Here is a 22617-nt window from a genome sequence, read left to right as displayed (position 1 = left end):
CATTGAGAATTCCTCTCAGGCCTCTCCATCACCGCTTCAACTCGCGGCAACCGATGCACAGGCAGAACTTTTCAGTGCATCCGAGAACCCCGTTACTCCACCTCCAAACTGCCAAAATGAAGAAATAGAGGCACTACAACTTCCACCTCAAGGCCAAGAGGATTTTTCTCCTCTACAGCCAAGCACTGCGCCCCTACAGAGCAGCCAAACACCTCCTCCACAAGAAGCGAAGCTCGCTGCAGCAACACAGACTTCCCCTCCCAGCGCTCGCCCTGGCATCAGCCGTTCTGAAGCCAAAGAAAAGAACACTTTTACCACCTCCACTCCCACATTAGTGGATGCCTTCACTGAAGAAGATTACCTACAAGCCAAGCGTGGCCCCCCTCAGCAGGATCCCCCTTCGCCTCCTCGCCCCTCAGACGGCGAGAACGAAGCTCTCCCTTCCAAAGAGCAGGGTCGGAAACCAGACAAAAGGAAGAAGCGCCGTCTCGCCTTCCGTCCTTTTGAGCAAACCAAGCACAGACAGGCACCCCCTTCGGGGGCTCCAGACGTCGCCCCCCCCCCTCCACTGGTCGCTTTTCAGCACCAAGGCGTCAGGAGTGCAGCAAGGCGAAGCCCGCTACTGTTCTCTATTTCCCTCTGGGAAACAAAGGGACATTTAAGAACACTTCGCGCGACGCACTCTCCGCGCAACTATCCCACCTTCCTGGTGTCACAGCAGTGCGCGTCAACATCAGCCGCAATCTTTGCGCCGTCGACGCCCATTCGACAGCCGATATAGCTCCTCTCCTCGCCGTGGAAGAGATTTGCGGCGTCAGGGTGCGCGCCAAACACCTTGGCCCCAAAACCTGCACTGGCGTCATTTTTGGTGTCGACCGCGGCCTCTCCGAAGAAGATATCGCAGCTGGCCTCGACAGCAAGGTCCCCGTCATCAGCTGCACACGCAGTGGTGCCAACATCATTGTCCGCTTCGCTGGCATCGAACCCCCACAAGAGGTGGCCCTATTCAAGCTCCGCCGACGAGTCCGCGCCCGTCTCCCTCGCCCGCTACAATGCCACAGCTGCGGCATCTTCGGGCACACCACGGCAACTTGCCGAAACAAGGCTCGCTGCCTTCGCTGCGGCGGTGACCACGCCACCGATAACTGCGACGCCCCGAAACCACGCTGCGCCAATTGCCGCGGCACGCACGCAACCACTGAGCCCCGCTGCCCACGCTGGCAACACGAGCGACAAGTTGCCATCGTTCTCGCCACGACCGAAAAACATCTCACACGACAAGAGGCCGATAGAATTGTCCGAGAACAGCAAGGCAAAGAACCCACCTCGCTCTCACCGCCAGCAACTGCTGCACCTAACACCCAAGTCCAGCCCAGCGCTCTCAGCTCTGCGCAGCGCAGAGATTCAGCTACTGCACGCAACTCGGCACCCTGCGCTCCTCCCACCGTCGCAACCACGGGTCGCTCCTTCCGCGACGCCGTCTTAGGACCTCGTGCTGTCCCATCAACCTCATCGTCACCTTCCGACCAGCGTGACACGATCATCGCCGCACTCACTGCGGCCGTTCAGGCAATCATCGAGGAGCTCCCGCTGTCATCAACTGCGCGCAAGTTGTGTGCAGCGGCCTTGGCCGCACAACAGGCCTTGAGCCAAAATGGCTAACCAGCGAACAATCCCCCGGCCGCGCATAAGGCAATGGAACTGACGTTCCCTGCGCCGCCGTCACGCTGAATTGGTTCAGCTCCTTCCGCGTTTTGAGTGCGACATACTGCATTACAAGAGACTTACGCACGCGCGGAGGAGCTAAAGATACCTGGCTACATAGGCTACAGCGGACCAACTAGTTGTGCACTGGCAGCATGCGATGCATTCCCATGCAGTGATCCCGCCCACCCGGGCGGAAAACCACGGACAGCGTTATACGTCAGAAACACGCTCCCGCATGTCACCATATCGGTTGAAGACATTGTCAACGACGCAGTGGAGTGTTGTGCTGTTATCGTTCGCATACGCAACACCGACACAGCAGTGTCTAGTGTATACGTCCGCCCAGCAACGCATTGGGATGCAAATTTCCTCATCGCGCTCTCCAACCGCCTTGGACCTGACTCCGTCATCTGTGGTGATTTTAATGCACACCACAACAGCTGGGGATGTGCCAACACCAACCGACGTGGACGTGACCTCCTAGCAGCCGCTCTCCAGTGCAATTTAAACATCATAAACACTGTAAGCCCCACTCGTGTGCAGAGAGTGGGCCAACACAGTGCCATAGACTTGACTCTCACTTCGGGAAGGTGCTCCTACCAATGGAAGTGCGAACCGGACACTCAAGGCTCCGATCTCCTTCCTATAGTGCTCGACCCCTCATACTGTGCTCGTCCAGCAATTCGCACCTACAACCTTGTGAGGTGGGACGTTTTTCGTGGTCTGTGCAGTGCTCCGCATCCTGCCACTACAGACATTTTTTCACACGTTGCGTCATGCGCGCGTGCGGCAACCGTGCGCTGCACGGCTCCAGTGGGCACACCGCCGCCAGATTTAAAACTACTAAATCTACGAGCAGCACGACGTGTAGCACAGCGAAGAGCTTTACGCACCAAAAAGCCTGATCATTGGACATTATACAACAGGTTAGATGATGCCTGCCGTTGTCACGCCATTCGCTGCCGCGGACGAAGCTGGGCCCACCTGTGTACCGCCCTGAATGACACCCGCCGACCCGGACGGGCATGGAAAATTCTCCATGCTATGCTCAACCCCTCTGTACCCCGTTGTCCTGCCCTGGCTATCGCCATCGCACGCGGCCTCAGCGTGAATGCCTTGGCTAAGGCCATGGCAGACCACTTCTCAACATCCAGAGGTGCGTCGCACAACATTGTTTTTCCAAGCGTACCCCCCCCCCCCCCCCCCCGGCTGTCACCGGACGAACTGCGTGCGTCATCGACGAATTGTGCAGTGCAGAAATCGCTCTGCATGAACTCAATAATGTCCTTGAACGCCGTCGAAAGTGCAACCGCAGTGCTCCAGGAGCCGACGGCATAACTTATCAAATGCTGCTAAACGTTGACAGACAACAACGACCAGCTCTGCTAGCAGCTTTCAACGAAGCATGGAACACCGGCATCGTTTTCTCCTCGTCTGCTGCCATAGGAGTGATGCGCCCTACCGCGGTGGCTTCGGCCTGCTCCGAGGAAGCGCTCGCCTCGCTTCTTTTACTTGTCGGTTGTTGGTGCACGCGGTCCTTACTCCTGTGTGCCCCACTTCCTACTTTTGCTATCCTGCGACATCCTTGGATCTACACTTTTTCATGTGATCTGTGGGACGCCATCGCGTTTTGTTGCGAGTGTTGTTCGGTTCGCGAGTGATATTTTCGCGATGCCGGACGTTTGTGCGGTGAGGTTGTGCCCTCATCGGACTAAGAAAAATTGGCACAAGGGCCTACGTTTGTTCGCCTTGCCGAAGGACGAACTGCGACGTAGTGCATGGCTACGTTGCGCGGGGCTCGATAACACCGAGACGCTACCAAAGTGTGTCCGCTTCTGCTCTGAACACTTCGAGATAAGCGCTTTCTATCGGCCCGACGTGAGTCACTCTCGCCTGCGTTGGAACGCTATGCCCACGCTTCGACTTCCCGTCGTCGATGGAACCGAGCAACAAGCCCCGAAGCGCCAAAGAGTACTGGTAAGTATTTTTATGAATTATTTTTCTTAGCATGGCTCGACAGTGTCGTTCTGTAGGATCGCTGACTCGAACATGCGTCAGGCTGAAGATATAGTTTGTTCTAAAAGTTACGTGGCTGTATCATGACGCGAATGGTCATCATTTGCAGAAGCGAAAGAAGTAACAGTGTTCCGTGCTTCGCGTTCGTAAGTGTGGGGTCGGCTAAATAAGCTTAGAAACTTTGATATACAGCTTGTTCGGCAATTTTACGCGCGCCGTACAATGCTTCCGCCGGCTAAAACGGTGCATTGTTCGCGCTCAAATTTCGCGCAGACATGGCGTTTGGTTGTAAATGCTGTGATTCACGATGCCGTGCACCCGATAGAAACTAATCAAGTTCCCAAATCGGTGTATTTATAGTGAAGGCATGGAATGTAGAGCAATCCTGAAATGCTATGTTGCACCACCTCCAGCTTTGTAAACCGAAGTGACTGATCGGCCTTTGTACAACCATCTTTCAGAGCAAGGATCTTCAACCAGATCCCTCTGAGGCAAGGCTTTCAACAGCTGCAGCCAGCAGTGGTCCGTACCAGGACAATGGTTCTGTCGAACACAGCACTAGATCTGAAGCTGTCTGTAAGTCCTTATTGCATTTCGTCCATTCTCTGTGGATAAATATTTGTTTCCCTACAGTGACGCCAGCTGCGACTTCTCCTGGCCGTGTCACAGAGGAGCCCTTGCTGCTTCCACCCTTCGTCCCGGCCACATGCAGCAGTGATCCACTTGACTGCACATCTCCACAGGGTGACAGGCTAGACTCTGACTCCAGCTACTCTCCAACCTACCATGACGATACCGAAAGGTGGGCTCTTCACAGCTGCATGGGTTTTGGGCCTAACAGTTGGCACTATTCTGATTCCAGTGAGTCATCCGCAGAGAGTACACCAGCCCCCCCAGAAGAACGGCAGTTCTTGGTCTTTGAGAGCTGTCTGAGGGAGCTGTTCCAGACATGCCCAGAGTGCTCGAGGCCTTGTGAAACCACCATTACCACCAAAGGCAGCTTCATCAATGTCATTAGCATCTGTCCTCTGGAGCATGTCCGGACGTGGAACAGCCAGCCTGTCATCAATGGAAGGGCAGCAGGAAACCTTCTGCTGTCCAGCCACCTCCTCTTTTCAGGAGCAAATGTAGCTTCCACACTGAGGATGCTGCGCCACATGAATGTGCAGGTCCCAAGTGACCGGACCTTCTACAACTATCAGGATGCCCTCCTTTTTCCTGCGATAGAAAAGGTGACCAACAAACCATACTGATATATTTACCCCAGCTTGACCAGATGTTTTCAAAAAAGTTCAATTCTCGTTAGCCAGAAGGCAGAAATGAAGTTCAGATTAAACGAACACACTTCTCCTGACATCACTTTTTTGTTGTTTTGTAGTAACTACCACTGCAGTAGTGCACAATCAAACTAAGTTGTAATTTTACACTGGGCTAGTCAAGAAATTGAATAACATTTGAACAGATCTGGCTACAAGAACAAGCTGAACTCATGGACCAGTTGAACAACCAAGAGGTTGATGTCACCGGTGATGGACGATTTGACTCCCCTGGGTTTTCTGCCAAGTTCCTGACATACACCACGCATGTTGAGCAGATCAACAGAATTCTTCACTCGGTCCAGGTCCAGCTGGGGGAGGTCAGTAGACACGTCTGTGGAAAGTTATTGCAGTAATTCAGTGATAAATATTTATGTAAGCCGTTGGTAAGTAGAGTGGAAATACAGGAATGTAATGTTTGAAACCCGTCTTCATGCAGTCCGAGCAGGCAATGGCCAGCGTGAACATGGAGAAGGAAGGCCTAATCAAGCAGCTGGAATTCTTCAAGGAGAAATGTATGGCATGCCACAAAGGTTTATATGGTAGACAATTTATCGTTATCCCACCGACAATGCATAACACAGGTATCAAGATCCGGTCTCTCACAACTGACCGTCACCCTGCCATACGAAAGCACATGCAGACCCGTGAACCCAAGATCAAGCACTACTTTGACATTTGGCACATCTCAAAAGGTAAGAAAGTTGAGAGCATGATTGAAAAGATGCTTGCTTGCACAGAATGTGCTGCAGGCTTCCCTGATATGCCTTTTTAAAATTAAGGTGTCAAGAAAAAGCTAGCTGCGGCAAGCAAGCGGGCTGGATGCAAGGAGCTGGACCTCTGGATTCAGTCAACTACCAACCACATGTACTGGGCAGCCCGCGCTGGAGGGGGCAATGCAGAGCTGGTCGTCGACATCTGGCGGAGTATGAAAAACCACGTCATCAACCAGCACTCTGGACATGGCGGACTGTACCCAAGGTGTCTCCACAGCGACATGCCAGAGGAGACAAGAGTTTGGATGGACCCCAGTGAGTTGTTTTTGCCCTTGTCTAAAGAACTTGTTTTAAAGCATACCTTTTCCTCAAGAGTCCCAGGCATACGAGCAATTCAAGCACATCAATGAGGACAAGCGTCTCCTCAAGGATATCACACAGATGTCCCCCCATGGCCAAACGTTTGCTCTGGAGGCATTCCACAGCGTCTTGATTGACTTCGCGCCAAAGTCTATGGCATTTTCTCCAGCAGGGATGCTCGCAAGGTAATATTATATTGTAGTTCTGTCCTGTGTCTAGAGGCAGTTGGTTTATTCCAAGAGTCAGCACGTAACCACATCCACGTACTCCAGATCATTAGGCAGCATTGCCATCCGATGCGATATCCTCAACTTACAGGACGCAGCTTGCCATCCTCTACTTCAATGAAAATGCAGACCGGTCCCAGGCGAAGACAAAGGAAGGCAATTCACGCTGGATGATGAAGACTACCAAGGCGCGAAAGGGCCATCACACAGTGTGCCCCATCAAAATAGCTACCACTTACAGTAAGTATTATGCTTCATCCCAAATGAGTGACTTGAGGGGAGCCTTTTGGAATGAAGTAATGTGAAGATTTCATTTCCAGAGTATGTCGGAAAGCTTGTAAAAGAAGTTATCAGCAGCAGCGAGCTCTGGCAATCTCTCTCTGATGCATCAGAGGCCAACACAAGTACTTTCCCAGCACCAATGACCTCGGCCTGCACAAGGCCTTCTCTTCAGGACCTTGTGGAAGCAAGGAGGTCCCGCTTCAGCCTGGGTCCCCAGTGAGGCTAGACCAAACAAGGTGAGGGCGACAACATCCAGCGTGTTTGAAAGTCTCAACTGTCTGACGAGCTGCAAGATGTGTGTTCCCCCTTCTGCTGCACCAGAGGCCGACATAGCATCTTCGTGGCAGGGCTCGGAATCCTACTTTGCAAGTGTAATGAGGACCAATGGCTGCCAATGACATCACTCACACTGTGTCCCATGCAAACACTTCCAACTTTCAGTGAGTAACATGTGTAACTTCTGCATGAATGACATTCGGGGCGTATTTTCGAACAATATCATGCGCCAATTTCCTTTCCAGAGCGCACCTGAAAGTTTGAGAAAGAAGTTATGAGCAGCGCCAAGAGTCAGCGATCCTTCTCTGATGCATCAGAAGCCAGCATAAGTGCTTTCCCAGCACCAACGATCGGCTTTCGCCAAGGTGAGGGTGACAACATGCAGCGTGTTTGAAAGTCTGAACTGTCTGACGAGCTGCAAGATGTGTGTTCCCCCTTCTGCTGCACCAGAGGCCGACATAGCATCTTCGTGGCAGGGCTCGGAATCCTACTTTGCAAGTGTAATGAGGACCAATGGCTGCCAATGACATCACTCACACTGTGTCCCATGCAAACACTTCCAACTTTCAGTGAGTAACATGTGTAACTTCTGCATGAATGAAATTCGGGGCGTACTTTCGAACAATATCATGCGCCAATTTCCTTTCCAGAGCGCACCTGAAAGTTTGAGAAGAAAGTTATGAGCAGCGCCAAGAGTCAGCGATCCTTCTCTGATGCATCAGAAGCCAGCACAAGTGCTTTCCCAGCACCAACGATCGGCTTTCGCCAAGGTGAGGGTGACAACATCCAGCGTGTTTGAAAGTCTGAACTGTCTGACGAGCTGCAAGATGTATGTTCCCCCTTCTGCTGCACCAGAGGCCGACATAGCATCTTCGTGGCAGGGCTCGGAATCCTACTTTGCAAGTGTAATGAGGACCAATGGCTGCCAATGACATCACTCACACTGTGTCCCATGCAAACACTTCCAACTTTCAGTGAGTAACATGTGTAACTTCTGCATGAATGACATTCGGGGCGTATTTTCGAACAATATCATGCGCCAATTTCCTTTCCAGAGCGCACCTGAAAGTTTGAGAAGGAAGTTATGAGCAGCGCCAAGAGTCAGCGATCCTTCTCTGATGCATCAGAAGCCAGCATAAGTGCTTTCCCAGCACCAACGATCGGCTTTCGCCAAGGTGAGGGGGACAACATCCAGCGTGTTTGAAAGTCTGAACTGTCTGACGAGCAGCAAGAAGTGCGTTTCCCCTTTACTGTAACGGAGGTCGACATGAACGTCTTGTCAGCACATACTTTTACAAGTTTCTTGCATGCAGGTCCAACCAGCTACAGATTCCCAGGTTCCTGTCTACCCGGCCCCAGATTGTATGGACATGCCAAGACACGTATCCTTTGTTGAATGGTCACCTTGGCAACCAACATCTTTTGCAGAAAAATGACTGGTTCAGCCAGATCACACAGATTTTTCTCTCGGCAGAACCTGCCTGCTAGAGAGCGCGTATCCCAGTTGGCGGATAGGGATGCTCTTATCACAGTCTGGCCGTTCTCCTCTGCAATTTGTGCAGTCACTTGCAAGACACTGTTAGCAGGAATAAACTTTGATTCAGTGCACCTGCAGTTACATTCCCCTTGACTGGCAGAGGAGCAATTGAGGCAAGTGTGATAAGAGTGGTGCTTGCACCCGAGGACCAACAGGCATTCAGATTTGAGCAGGATCCCGGCCACCTACCAAGTGCCGGAAGGATTCTGCAGATACATCTAAGCAAGTCAATAAACTATTTTACAACTGCTATTCTGAGTGGCTTTGTGCATCTTTTCGTACTTTACCGCATGGCTGAAATACAGAGCTATACATTATGCTGCAAAAGAGCAATGGAGACACCTAACTTACTGATTTTGAAACGCTGCTAGGCAAATACATTTCCTGCGATTCAGTTGTGTATGGCAGTTTGATGAGCTGCAGAACAAAATTTGTGGAAGGTTCACACCTTGTTGGTTCATGTATCAGCAGGTTAGTTGAAGTCTGAAAGTTTTGGTCCACCACCACAGTTCTGTAAGCCTTTTAAACCAACTCTTATAGAGCAGTTGAATTACAAATAAGTCTTTGCTACACAGAGACTGAATAAGCTTAGTACATTCAAAAAAAAAGTGGTCTGGATGAATTACAATGTGCAAAAGCTCTGATGCACTGCAAGCAAAAATGTGGTATGAGGTGAGCCAGTTCTTTATCCTGCCAGTGGAAAGCTGAAATCCCATGTTCGGGTGCGTAGGATGCCTACCTTTGGACGATTTACAAGGACTGTGGGTCGGCACACTCACTCGTGAGTGCACTCTTATCACCTCACTCGCGTCTGTGAGCATGAGTGGTCATGATTGGAGGCAAATGCCGTGTGACAGTGAAGTTTGTTGCATGTGCTTATTTTTTTTCTGTTGATAGCTGAAGGAATTACATATTCACTGCCGAAGGCGCTCGAGGTAGCATAAGGCACCATACCGGTGTCTATTTACAAATGACGCAGAGGATTACGCTGGCGCGAGAATGGTAATATTTCGTTGTTGTTCACCTTACTAGTTCACCGTTGGCATGGGCGCAGGTTCGCGGGTGCAGTGAACCGATACGAGTTGTGTCCGATCCTTTTATCGAATTTCGCATTACCACAGCTAGAAAGGCAGATGTCTGTTGACATGCCTCCTACACGGCTCGAGCTCTGTACACAGAGTTCCAATGCTTGCTGCTGAAACCACGACTGTCAACTTCTCAGCAATAACTAGCGTAAGGTGGGATCTCGAGTACTGCAGTGGACGCTTCGTTTTTTTTTCTATGGCCGGCCGTGTGCACTGTAGAGCTCTGCTCGGGCCATAATTTTTTTTATTGGGCCAGACCCATGCAATGAGCCTGATCTACTTGGCCTAGCTCTTCAACCACACAAGCGAAGCTTGTGCGGTTGAGTGAGTGGTCATGAGTTTGGGTGACGGGTTGTGAATGTGAGTGAACATTAGTGCTAGTGTGTGAGAGGACGTGAATGAGTGCTTGTGAATGCGAGTGGACATGAGTGTAAGTGAGTGCAAGTGGCCGTGAGTGTGAGTGTAGTTGAGCAACCTCTCATGGTGCTGAGGTATGACAAGGACGAGCTTGTCCTTGCCTGTCAGGCAGAGACTTTGTCTATACTACTACACAGACACTGAATAAACTAAGCACATTCCCAAAAATGGTCTGCATGCAATCTGTAAATGCTGTGACGCATTGGAAGCAAAAATGAGGTGCGAAATGGTTCACTATTTTTGAATATATTTCAATGGTTCAATATATTTACAAATAGGAAAGAACAGCTGCGAGCGGCACCGAGAACACAGTCCGAACTTCGTTGTCTTCTACTCTTCCCACGCTCTTGGTCGTCGTCTACCCACTTCAGGACCCCCGGCTGCTGAAACGCCGTCTCGGCGTTAGGGCGGCGACGTATGAGCGTCGTGATAAGGTTTAAGGCGACAGACGTGGACGATGTCGGTGGTGGCGCCAGAGGACGATGGCGAGGTTTCAAGGGGAGCAATTTCATAGTTCACGTCGGTAACACGGCACACGACACGGTAAGGGCCACGGTAGTGCGAAAGGAGCTTCTCGGAGAGACCGACGCTGCGAGAGGGCGTCCAGAGAAGGACGAGTGATCCTGGGGTAAATTCGACGGCCTGGTGACGGCGGTCGTAGGCTGACTTCTGGGAAACTTGAGAGGCTTGGAGCCTACTACGTGCTATTTGGCGCGCCAGCGTGGCCTGGGAGATGGCGTCCCGAGCGTAAGCAGTGGTGGGGGCTGAAGAAGGCGGCATGAGTGTGTCCAAAGGCAAGGTGGGATGCCTACCAAACAAAAGGTAGAAAGGAGAATAGCCTGTTCTGTCATGAAGGGAAGAGTTATATGCAAATGTCACATAAGGCAAGGCTGCGTCCCAATCTCGGTGGTCTGGCGATATGTACATGGCTAACATGTCGGTGAGCGTGCGGTTGAACCTTTCCGTAAGCCCATTGGTAAGCTGTCGCGAGCTGGTGCTGCGTGTCACACGAACGAAGAATGTCGTGAACTACTCTGGATAGAAAATGACCGCGGTCGGTGAGCAGTTGACGAGGGGCGCCGTGGTGAAGGGTGACGTCTTGCAGAAGAAAATCGGTGACATCGGTAGCGCAGCTGGACGGCAAAGCACGCGTGATGGCGTACCAAGTCGTATAATCAGTTGCGACAGCGATCCACTTGTTGCCGGAGAGGGACGTGTTGGAAAAGGGCCAAGAAGGTCGAGGCCAACACGGTGAAAAGGTTCCGGAGGTATGTCGATGGGTTGCAGAAGACCGGCAGGCAAAGTGGAGGGCCTTTTCCGACGTTGACACAGGTCGCAAGTGGCCACGTAACGCTTGACGGAACGATAGAGAGCAGGCCAAAAGAAGCGATGCCGCACCCGAGCGTACGTGTGGGACACGCCAAGGTGACCGGCTGTCGGCAGATCGTGCAGTTCTTCCAGGACAGAAGAGCGTAGACGTTGGGGTATCACGAGCAGGAGCGGAGGGCCATCGGAGCGTAGGTTTCGGCGATACAAAATGCCGTTCTGGAGCACATAAAGGTTCAGAGACGGAGATCGGTTTGCAGAACGGATGCCATCAAAGATAGGTCGTAAAGATGAGTCGTGGCGCTGTTCGTTGGCAATATCGGCAAGATCAGAGATAGCTAAGAGGCAAGGCAGGGTCTCTGCGTCCTGTAGGTCAGGTGGTTCCACAGGGTATCGGGATAAACATTCAGCGTCCTGGTGATGGCGCCCTGACTTGTACACGACGGAGTATGAGTATTCTTGGAGGCGCAATGCCCAGCGACCAAGGCGACCGGTGGGATCTTTTAGTGAAGACAGCCAACAGAGAGCGTGGCGATCAGTGACAACAGCGAATGAACGGCCGAACAGGTAGGGTCTGAATTTAGCTACTGCCCAGACAAGGGCAAGACACTCACGCTCAGTAATGGTGTAATTTTGCTCTGCGGCTGAAAGTAGGCGGCTGGCATAAGCGATGACTCGATCTTGACCCTGTTGACGTTGGGCTAGGACGGCGCCGATGCCATATCCGGAGGCGTCGGTGCGAACCTCTGTGGGAGACGACGGGTCAAAATGTGCTAAGATGGGCGGAGTGGTCAGCAAATGGACGAGGGATGAAAATGAGTTCTCTTGAGCAGGGCCCCAGGTAAAGGGGGTGTCGTTCTTCAGAAGATCGGTGAGGGGACGAGCGATGCCGGCGAAATCTTTGATAAAACGGTGAAAATACGAGCACAAGCCGACAAAGCTGCGCACATCTTTCGACGACCTTGGAAGAGGAAAGTCCTTCACAGCTTGAATTTTGATGGGATCTGGGCGTACACCAGAAGCGTCAACGAGGTGTCCGAGAATAGTGAGTTGGCGACAACCGAACTTGCATTTCGATGAGTTCAGCTGAAGTCTGGCGTTACGAAACACTGTCAGAATATTGGAGAGGCGCTCGAGGTGCGTGGAAAAAGTAGGCGAGAAAACCACAACATCGTCTAGGTAACAGAGGCAGGTGGACCATTTAAAGCCATGAAGAAGGGAGTCCATCATTCGTTCGAAGGTAGCCGGGGCGTTACAGAGGCCGAGCGGCATGACTTTAAACTGGTATAAGCCATCAGGCATCACGAAGGCGGTCTTCTCGCGGTCCTTTTCATCAACGGCAATTTGCCAGTACCCCGATCGAAGATCAATTGAAGAGAAATATTTGGCGCCGTGGAGGCAATCTAAGGCATCATCGATCCTTGGGAGTGGATATACGTCTTTTTTTGTGATGCGGTTGAGGTGCCGATAATCAACGCAGAAGCGCCAGCTGCCGTCCTTTTTCACCAGGACGACTGGTGAAGCCCAAGGACTTGACGAGGGCTCGATGATGTCTTTTGCGAGCATCTTGTCCACCTCTTGATTTATGACGGTGCGTTCGGCGCTGGACACTCGGTACGGACGTCTGCGGAGAGGAGCGGAATCACCGGTGTTTATGTGATGCGTCACCACAGAGGTCCGAGCCAAAACACGGCTATCAAAGTCGAAGATGTCGCGGAAAGATGATAAGAGGCACCTAATATCGCGAGCTCGCATCGGCGGTAGGTCAGAAGCGATCATGTCAGGGTAGTCGTCCGTTGGGTTCGCTGTTGATGCGGCCGCAGGCAACCGGCATTGCTGAGTGGAAGGTAAGCAGCTGTCCACCACTGATATCACACATTCGGCAGCAGGGCACAGCGTGGCGAGTGAGATGCCTTGCGGGAGCGGTTGGATGGATGAACCAAAGTTCAGGACAGGAAGGTACGCGCGGTTGGCCGACAATGTAAATACAATGTGTGGAAGCGCAATGCTGCGCGTCAGGGCGACGTCAAGTTCCGCAGTGACTACGTAGTGACCATCAGGTACAGGGGGAACAGATGAGAAAGAAATGTAAGTTGCGGCTTGAGGCGGTAGACGAACAAAGTCGACAGCACAAAGACTGTGTATAACTGGGGACGGCGACTCAGCAGAAAGAGGAAGGTCAAGCTGAACAACATTAGTGACGCAGTCAATGAGGGCTGAATGCTCAGACAGGAAGTCGAGGCCAAGAATGACTTCATGAGGGCACTGGTCTAGAACAGAGAACAGAATGGATGTATGGCGGCCGGATATGGTCACACGGGCTGTGCATAGTCCAACAACATGAGGCGTTCCGCCGTCGGCAACGCGGAGAACGGCTTTGGGTGCAGGGGTCAGTACTTTTCGGAGGCGGCGTCGTAGGGCTGAACTCATGACGGATACGTGCGCGCCTGTATCGATCAGGGCTCTCACAGGCACTCCATCGACATGAATGGCGAGCAAATTATGGTGTGCACGAAGGGATAATCGAGGATTTTGGGACTGGGGCTGTACTGCAGCATGACCTCCAGACACTGCAGCGTCTAGTTTTCCGCTTGCGAGCGTTCGTAGGGGCCAGGAGAGGAGCGACGGCGTTGGGGCGAACGAGACTGTCGACGCAGGGGGGACGGGGAGCGGCTGGAGCTGGGAATCTGGCCGTCGACTGTAGCACCGTGCTGGGCTTGAGGGGGCGTGTAGTGGCTGGGCTGTTCGTCGTCGCGATGGGAGCTGAGAGGACGGTATGTGCTGCGACGGGACCAATAATTTCGACAGTGGCGGGAGATGTGGCCAATGTGGTGGCAATGGAAACAAATGGGCCTGTCGTCGGTTGTCCGCCAGTCGTTAGGGTTTCGGCGACGTGGAGTGAAGTACGAAGGTCGTCCAGGAGCAATCGCAGTGATTTCGGGTGGTGGTGAAGACCGTACAGGGCTGACGGGCTGGAAACCAAGGTTTGCAAACTCTTGGCGGACGACAGCTTGTACCAGAGAGATGGTAGGCAAGCGGTTGTCGCCATCATGTAGATGCAGGGGGGCAGGGGACATAGCTTCGAGCTCGCGTCGGATGATGCGGGTCACATTTTCTGGGGGCGCTGAAGTTTCCCTGTGTCGCAGGTCTTCACATGAAGAAGTCGCAGCCGTGTTGGGGAGGCGTGTGTACGGCTGGCTAATACGCCTGCTTTTGGCTTCCTCGAAGCGTCGACATTCCTTAATAATTCCGTCGACTGTAGTGCAGTTCTTGTATACGAGCAAGTTGAAGGCATCGTCGGCGATTCCCTTCAACACGTGGCCGACTTTGTCAGACTCGGGCATGTTGGCGTCAACTTTGTGACAGAGGGCCAGCACATCTTGAATGTACGACACATAGGACTCCGTAGATGTTTGAGCTCGGGAGGCGAGGTCCTTCTTAGCAGCAAGTGTTCGGCCGAGCGGCGGTCCAAACAATTCGCGGAGTTTCTCTTTGCACACGTCCCAGCTGGTTAGATGGTCTTCGTGGGTCTCATACCAGACCCGGGCAGTGTCTTTTAGGTAGAATATTACATTTGCGAGCATAAGGGTCGGATCCCAGCGGTTGTAGGTACTCACTCGCTCGTACATGTTGATCCAGTCGTCGACGTCAGTGTTGTCGGTACCAGAAAATGTGCCAGGGTCACAAGGGGGAGAAAGAACGAGTGATGTCATGGCCGGGGCTGAGGTTTGCTGGGAGGCGTCTTGGGTCATGATGAGGGAAGGCAACTGGCGGCCGCTGCGGAGCTCCGTCGTTGGTAGACGTAGGGGAAAGCCGCACCTCCACCAAATATGTTGCGGGAAAGAATATATTTACAAATAGGAAAGAACAGCTGCTAGCGGCACCGAGAACACAGTCCGAACTTCGTTGTCGTCTTCTACTCTTCCCACGCTCTTGGTCGTCGTCGTCGTCTACCCGCTTCACTATTTTATTTTTAAGGAGTTGCAAGCTGAAAACCTACATGGTTTTCAGCAGGATATTTTGCCCTTATTGCCTTCACCATGCAGGCGGGCAGGGGCCTTCTGTTGTGGCGCCCAAGCCGCCCCCACAGCCAGAGCACACACTGCCTGTAGGCAGCAAACCGGTAGTGCCTGAAACAATGCCAATGATTAGATGTAGCAAGCAGTACACAGGATGAAGTTGATCAGATGCGCATCCAAGTCGGGAGGGGACAGAATGTTCTGACCCCTAGCCGCCTCCTAATTTTTTTAATTCAGCCAGAAGAGTGCCTGTTCTGCATATTTACTCATTTGAACCAAAAACAATCATTCCTGTAACTACACTAAACAATGGTGACTTGAGTAAGCATGCACACCAAGGTTGAGGCCCAATGTTCACTCTTTTCTAGATGTCTCAAGCTGACCTCCCTTGTTGTTGCTAGTGGCTCTTTATTGATAATAAAAAAAGTAACAATGGAAGCTAACGATGTTGCTAGCCGCGGCATCTGCCATCCAAACCTGAGCTGCGGCTAGCGAGAATAAAAGGACAGGGAGAGGGAAAGAAAGGGGGGAGCGATAGTAAGAAAGGATAGGTGTTGGGCGGCAATATACACTATGTACAATTCCATATATGGGAACCAAGTTCTACAACTCTGCTAAATGCTCCAAAAGCACACTTTTCATCACACTTACTAGTATTTATGTTATCACTGCAACTAAGGAAATTTATATATATAGGTGCCAGAAGCCCACTTCTGATAGGACAATCTCCTTTGAAATTTCGAATTGGCTCAGCAGTTGCTGCCAACTGCAATAAAGATAAATTTAAACCAGCCAAAATCCCGACGTACCTGAACCCGGACATGTATTAGACTAGCAGTCAATAAGGTCTGCCTTATTTTCAGCCGTTCCTGAAACTGTAAATAAGGTTCCTTTTTCTGAAAATGACAGCATGTAAGGTAAAAAAAGGTTCCATGCTTCTTATGCTATATAGCTCGTAATCTAATTCCTGAAAGGAGAATGAGTCTGTCTCCTGCACAGTAATGGGCTTTGTCAGTGCAAACTATCCTGATCCCATTTGTTTGCGCAGTGGACAGCTGCAGTCTTTTGCAGTGGTTATGGCCATAGCACACCGTGATTCCGCACTGTATACGAAGTTTTAGGCATTCTCTGTCGTTTTTTTTAAATAGAACAGCACCGCATGCGTATGCGCTTTAGATCGCACTGTGGACAATAAACGTAGTTGCAAGAGCTAGCACCGGTAGCGTTATTACGCAATCCGTGAAGCTTGCAGTTGTACTTACTCGTTCGCGGTGTCGCCCATGCCTGGCTGCCGGTAATGCCGCATGTTTAAATATGCAAGCTGCAGCACACCCTCGTTCAGGCAAAGATACCCGAACTCGGGGTGCGCTGTGATGCAGTTGTGTCCCGGCTGCTTTTAACGGCGGCCGGGCATTCCCGGCAGCAGACGTTCTCGATGGCTGTCGGCATGGCAGCGCAGCCGTCGCACTGGCACCTTCGCAGAAAACGGATGTCAGCGATGCGTGCCACGAGCATAATAGGGTTCATATCACTCACCAGTCCACGTTTCCCACTCGTTGCCAGCCGTCCTCGGAGCCATCGGCGTCCGAGTCTTCGTCCGTGGTACGGCCGGACGGATGGCCACTGCAGCTACCTTCGGCCGTATCGCGCAAAGGCGTACTATCGTAAGAGATGGCGCCTAAATCTGCCGTCCGCCGAAGAATCTCTCTTTCAAGCTCTGTGAGATCGTCGATGTCCATCTCATCGGCTTACAAAAACACAAATGGCTGAACGTAGTTCGGCCAACAACGTGCGCATTTTCAAAAGTCACTCCGCGTATTACTACGTATTACTCCGCCGATGACGGAGCGGCAAGCCTCCACGGAACTGGCTGAAAGGCACTCGACGCGTTGGTAGACTCCGCCCATCGTATGAGGCCGAATTAAAAAAAAAAAGGCGGGAGCCGGACGTTAATTAGATTTAATTGAGGAAATCGGCCACACAGGGCAATAAGTCGCAGCTCCTAAGAATGCTGGGAACGTGTACATCAAGTTCCCGCGGCAAAAAGACATGTTCAGAATCCTCTTCAGTGCACCTTTAAAGAGTTGGCTTCGTCGATTTTCCTGCGCACTTAGATCAACCGCACAGTACCTTGATTTTCGACGCCGCGTAAGAAAACAGTATCAAGGCGTGGAACAGCTGTTTCCGTGCAAAGCGGCTTGTTGACGTTTTACCGCCGCCTGCGCACCCCCGCGGCAGCAAAAGTTACCTACCCATTAGCAAATTTAATAGCCTAACTTCTTGCGCTTCTTGTTTTCCTTGATATTTTTCAACTTCAAACATGATTTTTTCGCAAAATAAAATAATAATTATTTTTTTCGTTGTGCATTTCTTTACTCTTTTAGAAAAATTTTAGCAGACGGTCCCTCGTCGTGCAGACAAATGCTTCGGGGTGCCGCTCTGCTGTAATTGCCTGATTCCTTGTTGCGTCAATTTTGCGTCAGGCGTCGACGTCACATCGTTTCGTCATTTTGACGTCACTGTCAATAACTTTTGACAGATTTTTGACAAAGTTCCGTAATACGGGCCCTGGCCTCGACAGCAAGGTCCCCGTCATCAGCTGCTCACGCAGTGGTGCCAACATCGTCGTCCGCTTCGCTGGCATCGAACCCCCACAAGAGGTGGCCCTATTCAAGCTCCGCCGACGAGTCCGAGCCCGTCTCCCTCGCCCGCTACAATGCCACAACTGCGGCATCTTCGGGCACACCACGTAAACTTGCCGAAACAAGGCTCGCTGCCTACGCTGCGGCGGTGACCAGGCCACCGATAACTGCGACGCCCCGAAACCTCGCTGCGCCAACTGCCGCGGCACGCATGCAACCACTGAGCCCCGTTGTCCACGCTGGCAACACGAGCGACAAGTCGCCACCGTTCTCGCCACGACCGAAAAACATCTCACACGACAAGAGGCCGACAGAACTGTCCGAGAACGGCAAGGCAAAGAATCCACCTCACTTCCCCCGCCAGTAACTGCTGCACCTAACCGCCAAGCCCAGCCCAGCACTCACAGCTCTGCGCAGCGCACCGATTCTGCTACTGCACGCAACTCGGCGCCCGGCGCTCCTCCCACTGTCGCAACTACGGGTCGCTCCTTCCGCGACGCCGTCTTAGTACCTCGTGCGGCACCATCAGCCCCGTCGTCACCTTCCGATCAGCGTGACACAATCATCGCCGCCCTTACTGCGGTCATCCAGGCTATCATCGACGAGCTCCCGCCGTCATCAACTGCGCGCAAGTTGTGTGCAGCGGCCTTGGCCGCACAGCAGGCCTTGAGCCAACATGGCTAGCGCCCCCCGCTTCCTCAGGCCGCGCATGCATAAGGCAGTGGAACTGCCGTTCCTTGCGCCGCCGTCACGCTGAATTAGTCCACCTTCTTCTGGGCATCGAGTGTGATGTTCTCGCGCTTCAAGAGACATACGCCCGCGCGGAAGAAGTGAGACTACCGGGATTCATTGGTTACAGCGGACCCACCAGCTGTGCTCTAGCCTCGTGCAGTGCAGTGCCGTGTAGTGACTCCACTCACCCTGCTGGTCGCCCGCGTACGGCCATATACGTCCGCAACTCACTGCCCATGTTGTTGTGTCAGTCGGTGATCTTGCCAGTGACGTAGCTGAGTACTGTGCTGTGATTGTGCGCGTACGTAACACTGACACGGCAGTCGCCAGCGTGTATGTGCGTCCACATGTGCCTTGGAACGCAACCCTCATCGCACAATTGGCCAATCGCCTCGGCAACGACATGGTTGTGTGCGGAGACTTCAACGCGTATCACACCTACTGGGGGTGTAGCAGTGTAAACCGCCGTGGCCGTAAGCTGCTCGCAGTGGCCCAGGCAACACAACTACATGTTATTAACACCGGCAGTGTCACACACGTCCAGCGACTTGGCCAGCAAACCGCAATTGACCTGACTCTTGTCACCAGAACCTGTGCATACCACTGGAAGTGCGAACCCGACACACAGGGCTCTGACCATTTTCCCATTATACTTACGCCCTCCCACTCCGTCCGGCCAGCAACGCGCACTTACAGTGTTGTCAATTGGAGTGCGTTTCGTAGTGCGAGCAGTGCTCCACCTCCTACAAACACGTGTCTCTTCGCCCACCTGGCAGCCTGTGCGAAATCGGCCACAGTCCGCTGCAATGTTCCCGCCGGTACCCCGGCCCCCGACTTGAAGCTACTCAACCTTAGAGCAGCCCGTCATATCGCCCAACGCAGAGCCATACGCACGCGAAAGCCTGAGCATTGGACCCTATATAAAAGACTGGATGCATTCTGTCGTCGCCACGCAGTGCGCCGCCGCAAACAGAGTTGGGCTCAGCTTTGTGCCGCTCTCAACGATTCCCGCCGCCCTGGACGCGCCCGGAAAATCTTTTGCGCAATGCTTAACCCACAAGTTCCGCGGTGCCACTTCGCAACCACAGCCACTTCGACGCGCAGCATTGTGCCCCACTTTGAACCTCTCCCATGTGCTAATGAACGACTCGCCTGCGTCATCACAGACGTGTGCAATGCAGACTTTATTTTGCATGAACTTGGCCACGCGCTCGGACGACGCCGCGCCAGCCGCAGTGCACTTGGACCTGACGGCATCACCTATCAACTCCTCCTCAACATCGACACGCAACAACGCCCAGCTCTCCTTGCTGCTTATAACGCAATTTGGAGAAGCGGCAATGTCCCTGCTGACTTGAAGAGTGCCGTTGTCGTGCCAATACTTAAAAAAGGCAAGCCCTTAGGAGCTTTGAACTCCTACCGCCCAATCTCCCTGACATCAGCTGCAGAGAAAACCCTCAAGGCCATGGCTCTCCGCAGACTCGAGTGGATTGCTAGCGCCCGCGACGCCCTACCTGGTGAGCAGAGCGGTTTCAGAAGACGACGCTGCACTGCTGACTGCCTCTCACACGTAATCTCCACTCTTGAAGATGCCAAAGCGAGGCGTCAGGGAGCCTACCTCGTCCTACTCGACGTGCGCAGTGCCTTTGATCTGCTGCCGCATCACGTCATTGTCGCATCTCTCCTCTGGCTCGGAGTCTCCGGGAGGCTCCTGAGCTACGTGAAGAGCTTCCTCACAGACCGGACCTATCAGGTCAGGCTGGGAAACGCACTGAGCACACCACGCGCCGTCAACAGTGGCGTTCCGCAAGGCAGTGTACTCAGCCCGTTCTTATTTAATCTGGCCCTTGCTCAACTGCCCAGGCGCCTACCACGCACCACGCACAAAATACGTCTGGTAATTTACGCAGACGACATTTCCCTCTTCGCTGCGGGCCCCACCCTTTACGACCCTGAAATACGCCGCGACCTGCAAGCTGCGCTCACCGCCGTTGCGTCGTACCTGCACGAAATCGGCCTCTCCACGTCATCGGAGAAAACAGTGGCCATGATGTTCCACCCCCGAGCCACGACCATCAAACTCACGCAACCACTGCAGCTACAGGGCGCACCTTTGCCCTGGCAAGCCAGTGGCAAATACCTGGGACTCAACATTGACAGGAAACTCAAATACAACGCCGCAATCGGAGATATCCGAAGCGCAAACAAGCGCACAGCCGACATGGCATCCCGCCTACTTGCTCGCGGAGAGGGCGTAACACCCACCCTCCCACTTCGTCTCTACGAAGGCATTGCAACAGCGCGCATTCTCTACGCGCTCCCACTCCTCCGCCTACGCCCTAAGCAGTGGAAGACGCTCGACATTGACCAACGCACAGCCATACGACGCTTTGCCTGTCTACCTCGAAGCTTGCAAATTGGCCCCACATATGCCGAACTTCGTGTGTGGCCTGTCTCATTCCGAGCTGAACGCACCGCTCTCAACCACCTTGAGCGCCTCCACCAAGCGCCTGGCTCACAACAAATTCTCACTGACATCCGCGCCGCATCACAGTCGCGCATGACGCAAGCCCTACATGACTTTGACCGCATCGTTGGGGCTGTCTCTGCTGTTGTGCCTTTCTTGCCGCCACCGCATCAAGCACCTAACCTTCGCATCGAGCTCACCATAACAGGAGTTCGAGCCAAACATGCCACTCCAACCTGTGCAATTCGACAGGAAACCGCACAGCGCATTGACTTCGACTACAGTGCGCGAGTGCATCTATACACAGACGGCTCCGTATCTGCTGACAGGAGCTCTGCCACCGCTGCATGTGTCGTCCCCGCTCTGGGTGTTGAGAGGCAGTGCCGTGTACGCCACTTCTCCTCGTCCACCACAGCGGAAATCGCCGGACTTCACCTGGCAGCCGACATCATCTCTGAACACACGGAGCTCACCTACGTCGCAATTCTGTGCGACTCTCGTGCTGCCCTCACGCAACTCCAGCGACCTGAAAACAACGCGAACTGTGTGCAGTGCCTCTACCAAAAATTTTGTCGCCTCTCTGCCCGTGGCTGCGACATTGTCATCCAGTGGATCCCCTCCCATGTGGGTGTGAGCGGAAATGACGATGCCGATCGTCTTGCCACATCAGCGCATGACAACGCCTCAGTGCCCGTGTGTAAAGAAATCACACCCTTCGACATCGCACGACACATTATCCGGTGCAGTGTTATCACCTGTCACCCCGACCTCCGTGTCGCCTCGGGCAACGCACCCCGGCCAACACCTTTCCTCGACTTTGGTCGTAACGCACTCGCCCTTCTCCGCCTGAGAATCGGCTGTGTTAGAACGGCTGAGCGCCGTAATCGCCTCATGGGCCAAACCAACACACTGTGCGAGAACTGCGGCTCAACAGAGACAGTCGAGCATCTCTTGCGTGACTGCCCCGCTTTCAACAGCGAGAGATCAATTATGCTCGCTTCCTACAGGGAGCTCGGACTTCCCTGCGATACCATCGGCGAACTTGTGTTCCCCAACGCCACTCGCCACAAAACGCGTGATGCGCTTCGAGCGCTGGTCCGATACATCGTCGAAGCGGGCCTCACGAAGCGTCTTTAGTGCCCACAACGTTTCTGTGCCTTCCACGGTGATTGAACACCGCCTCACACAAAGTGCGCTCCCATGCGAGAAGCCCGCCACTCACATTTGCCCTGTGCAAACATTTATCCACCTTTATTTTCACTATTCTACCGCGCGCAGTTTCCTTGCTCGCTACTTTTCGGCATCCTGGGATCCAAGCGTCCCCTCTCTCATTGGCCCGCCGCTCCTCCAATCGGCGGCTGCATCTCCCACGGGTCCGCGCGCCGAACGAGGTCTCGCGCCTCGCCGCCGCTCCGCGGCACACGTTCACGACTTCTCTCTGTGCGCGCATTTCGTGCCCGCTGTCGCTTTGCGGCTCTCCTGACTTCTTCGA

At 53.1% G+C, this 22617-nt stretch overlaps 1 protein-coding gene, 3 long non-coding RNA genes and 1 pseudogene across 5 annotated transcripts; 4 read left to right on the top strand and 1 right to left on the bottom strand.

Annotated features, from left to right (window-relative positions):
* The first annotated feature begins 5982 nt into the window (after nt 1–5982).
* LOC149357657 (uncharacterized) lies at nt 5983–6450 on the top strand. The gene is made up of 3 exons (XR_016289922.1): nt 5983–6070; nt 6112–6300; nt 6434–6450. It is a non-coding gene; the product is annotated as an uncharacterized LOC149357657 (long non-coding RNA).
* A 169-nt stretch (nt 6451–6619) lies between these two features.
* LOC149357656 (uncharacterized) lies at nt 6620–7567 on the top strand. Its single transcript, XR_016289921.1, has 4 exons — nt 6620–6860; nt 6946–7064; nt 7146–7265; nt 7351–7567. It is a non-coding gene; the product is annotated as an uncharacterized LOC149357656 (long non-coding RNA).
* A 187-nt stretch (nt 7568–7754) lies between these two features.
* Nucleotides 7755–8689, top strand: LOC149357655 (uncharacterized). Its single transcript, XR_016289920.1, has 3 exons — nt 7755–7874; nt 7956–8075; nt 8214–8689. It is a non-coding gene; the product is annotated as an uncharacterized LOC149357655 (long non-coding RNA).
* A 6545-nt stretch (nt 8690–15234) lies between these two features.
* On the bottom strand, nt 15235–17489 carry LOC149357654 (uncharacterized; annotated as a pseudogene). Its single transcript, XR_016291857.1, has 3 exons — nt 16821–17489; nt 16547–16758; nt 15235–15395 (listed from the first exon to the last, which is right to left on the bottom strand). The product of XR_016291857.1 is annotated as an uncharacterized LOC149357654 (transcript).
* A 2634-nt stretch (nt 17490–20123) lies between these two features.
* LOC149357653 (uncharacterized) lies at nt 20124–22262 on the top strand. The gene has a single exon (XM_089576645.1). It carries the CDS (start codon nt 20124–20126, stop codon nt 22260–22262), a length of 2139 nt encoding a protein of 712 aa, XP_089432771.1.
* Nucleotides 22263–22617: the final 355 nt, after the last annotated feature.

Source organism: Amblyomma mixtum, chromosome 3, assembly GCF_055824585.1.
Source record: "Amblyomma mixtum isolate Tamu chromosome 3, ASM5582458v1, whole genome shotgun sequence".
NCBI lineage: Eukaryota > Metazoa > Arthropoda > Arachnida > Ixodida > Ixodidae > Amblyomma > Amblyomma mixtum.
This window is presented reverse-complemented; position numbering and strand designations above follow the sequence as displayed.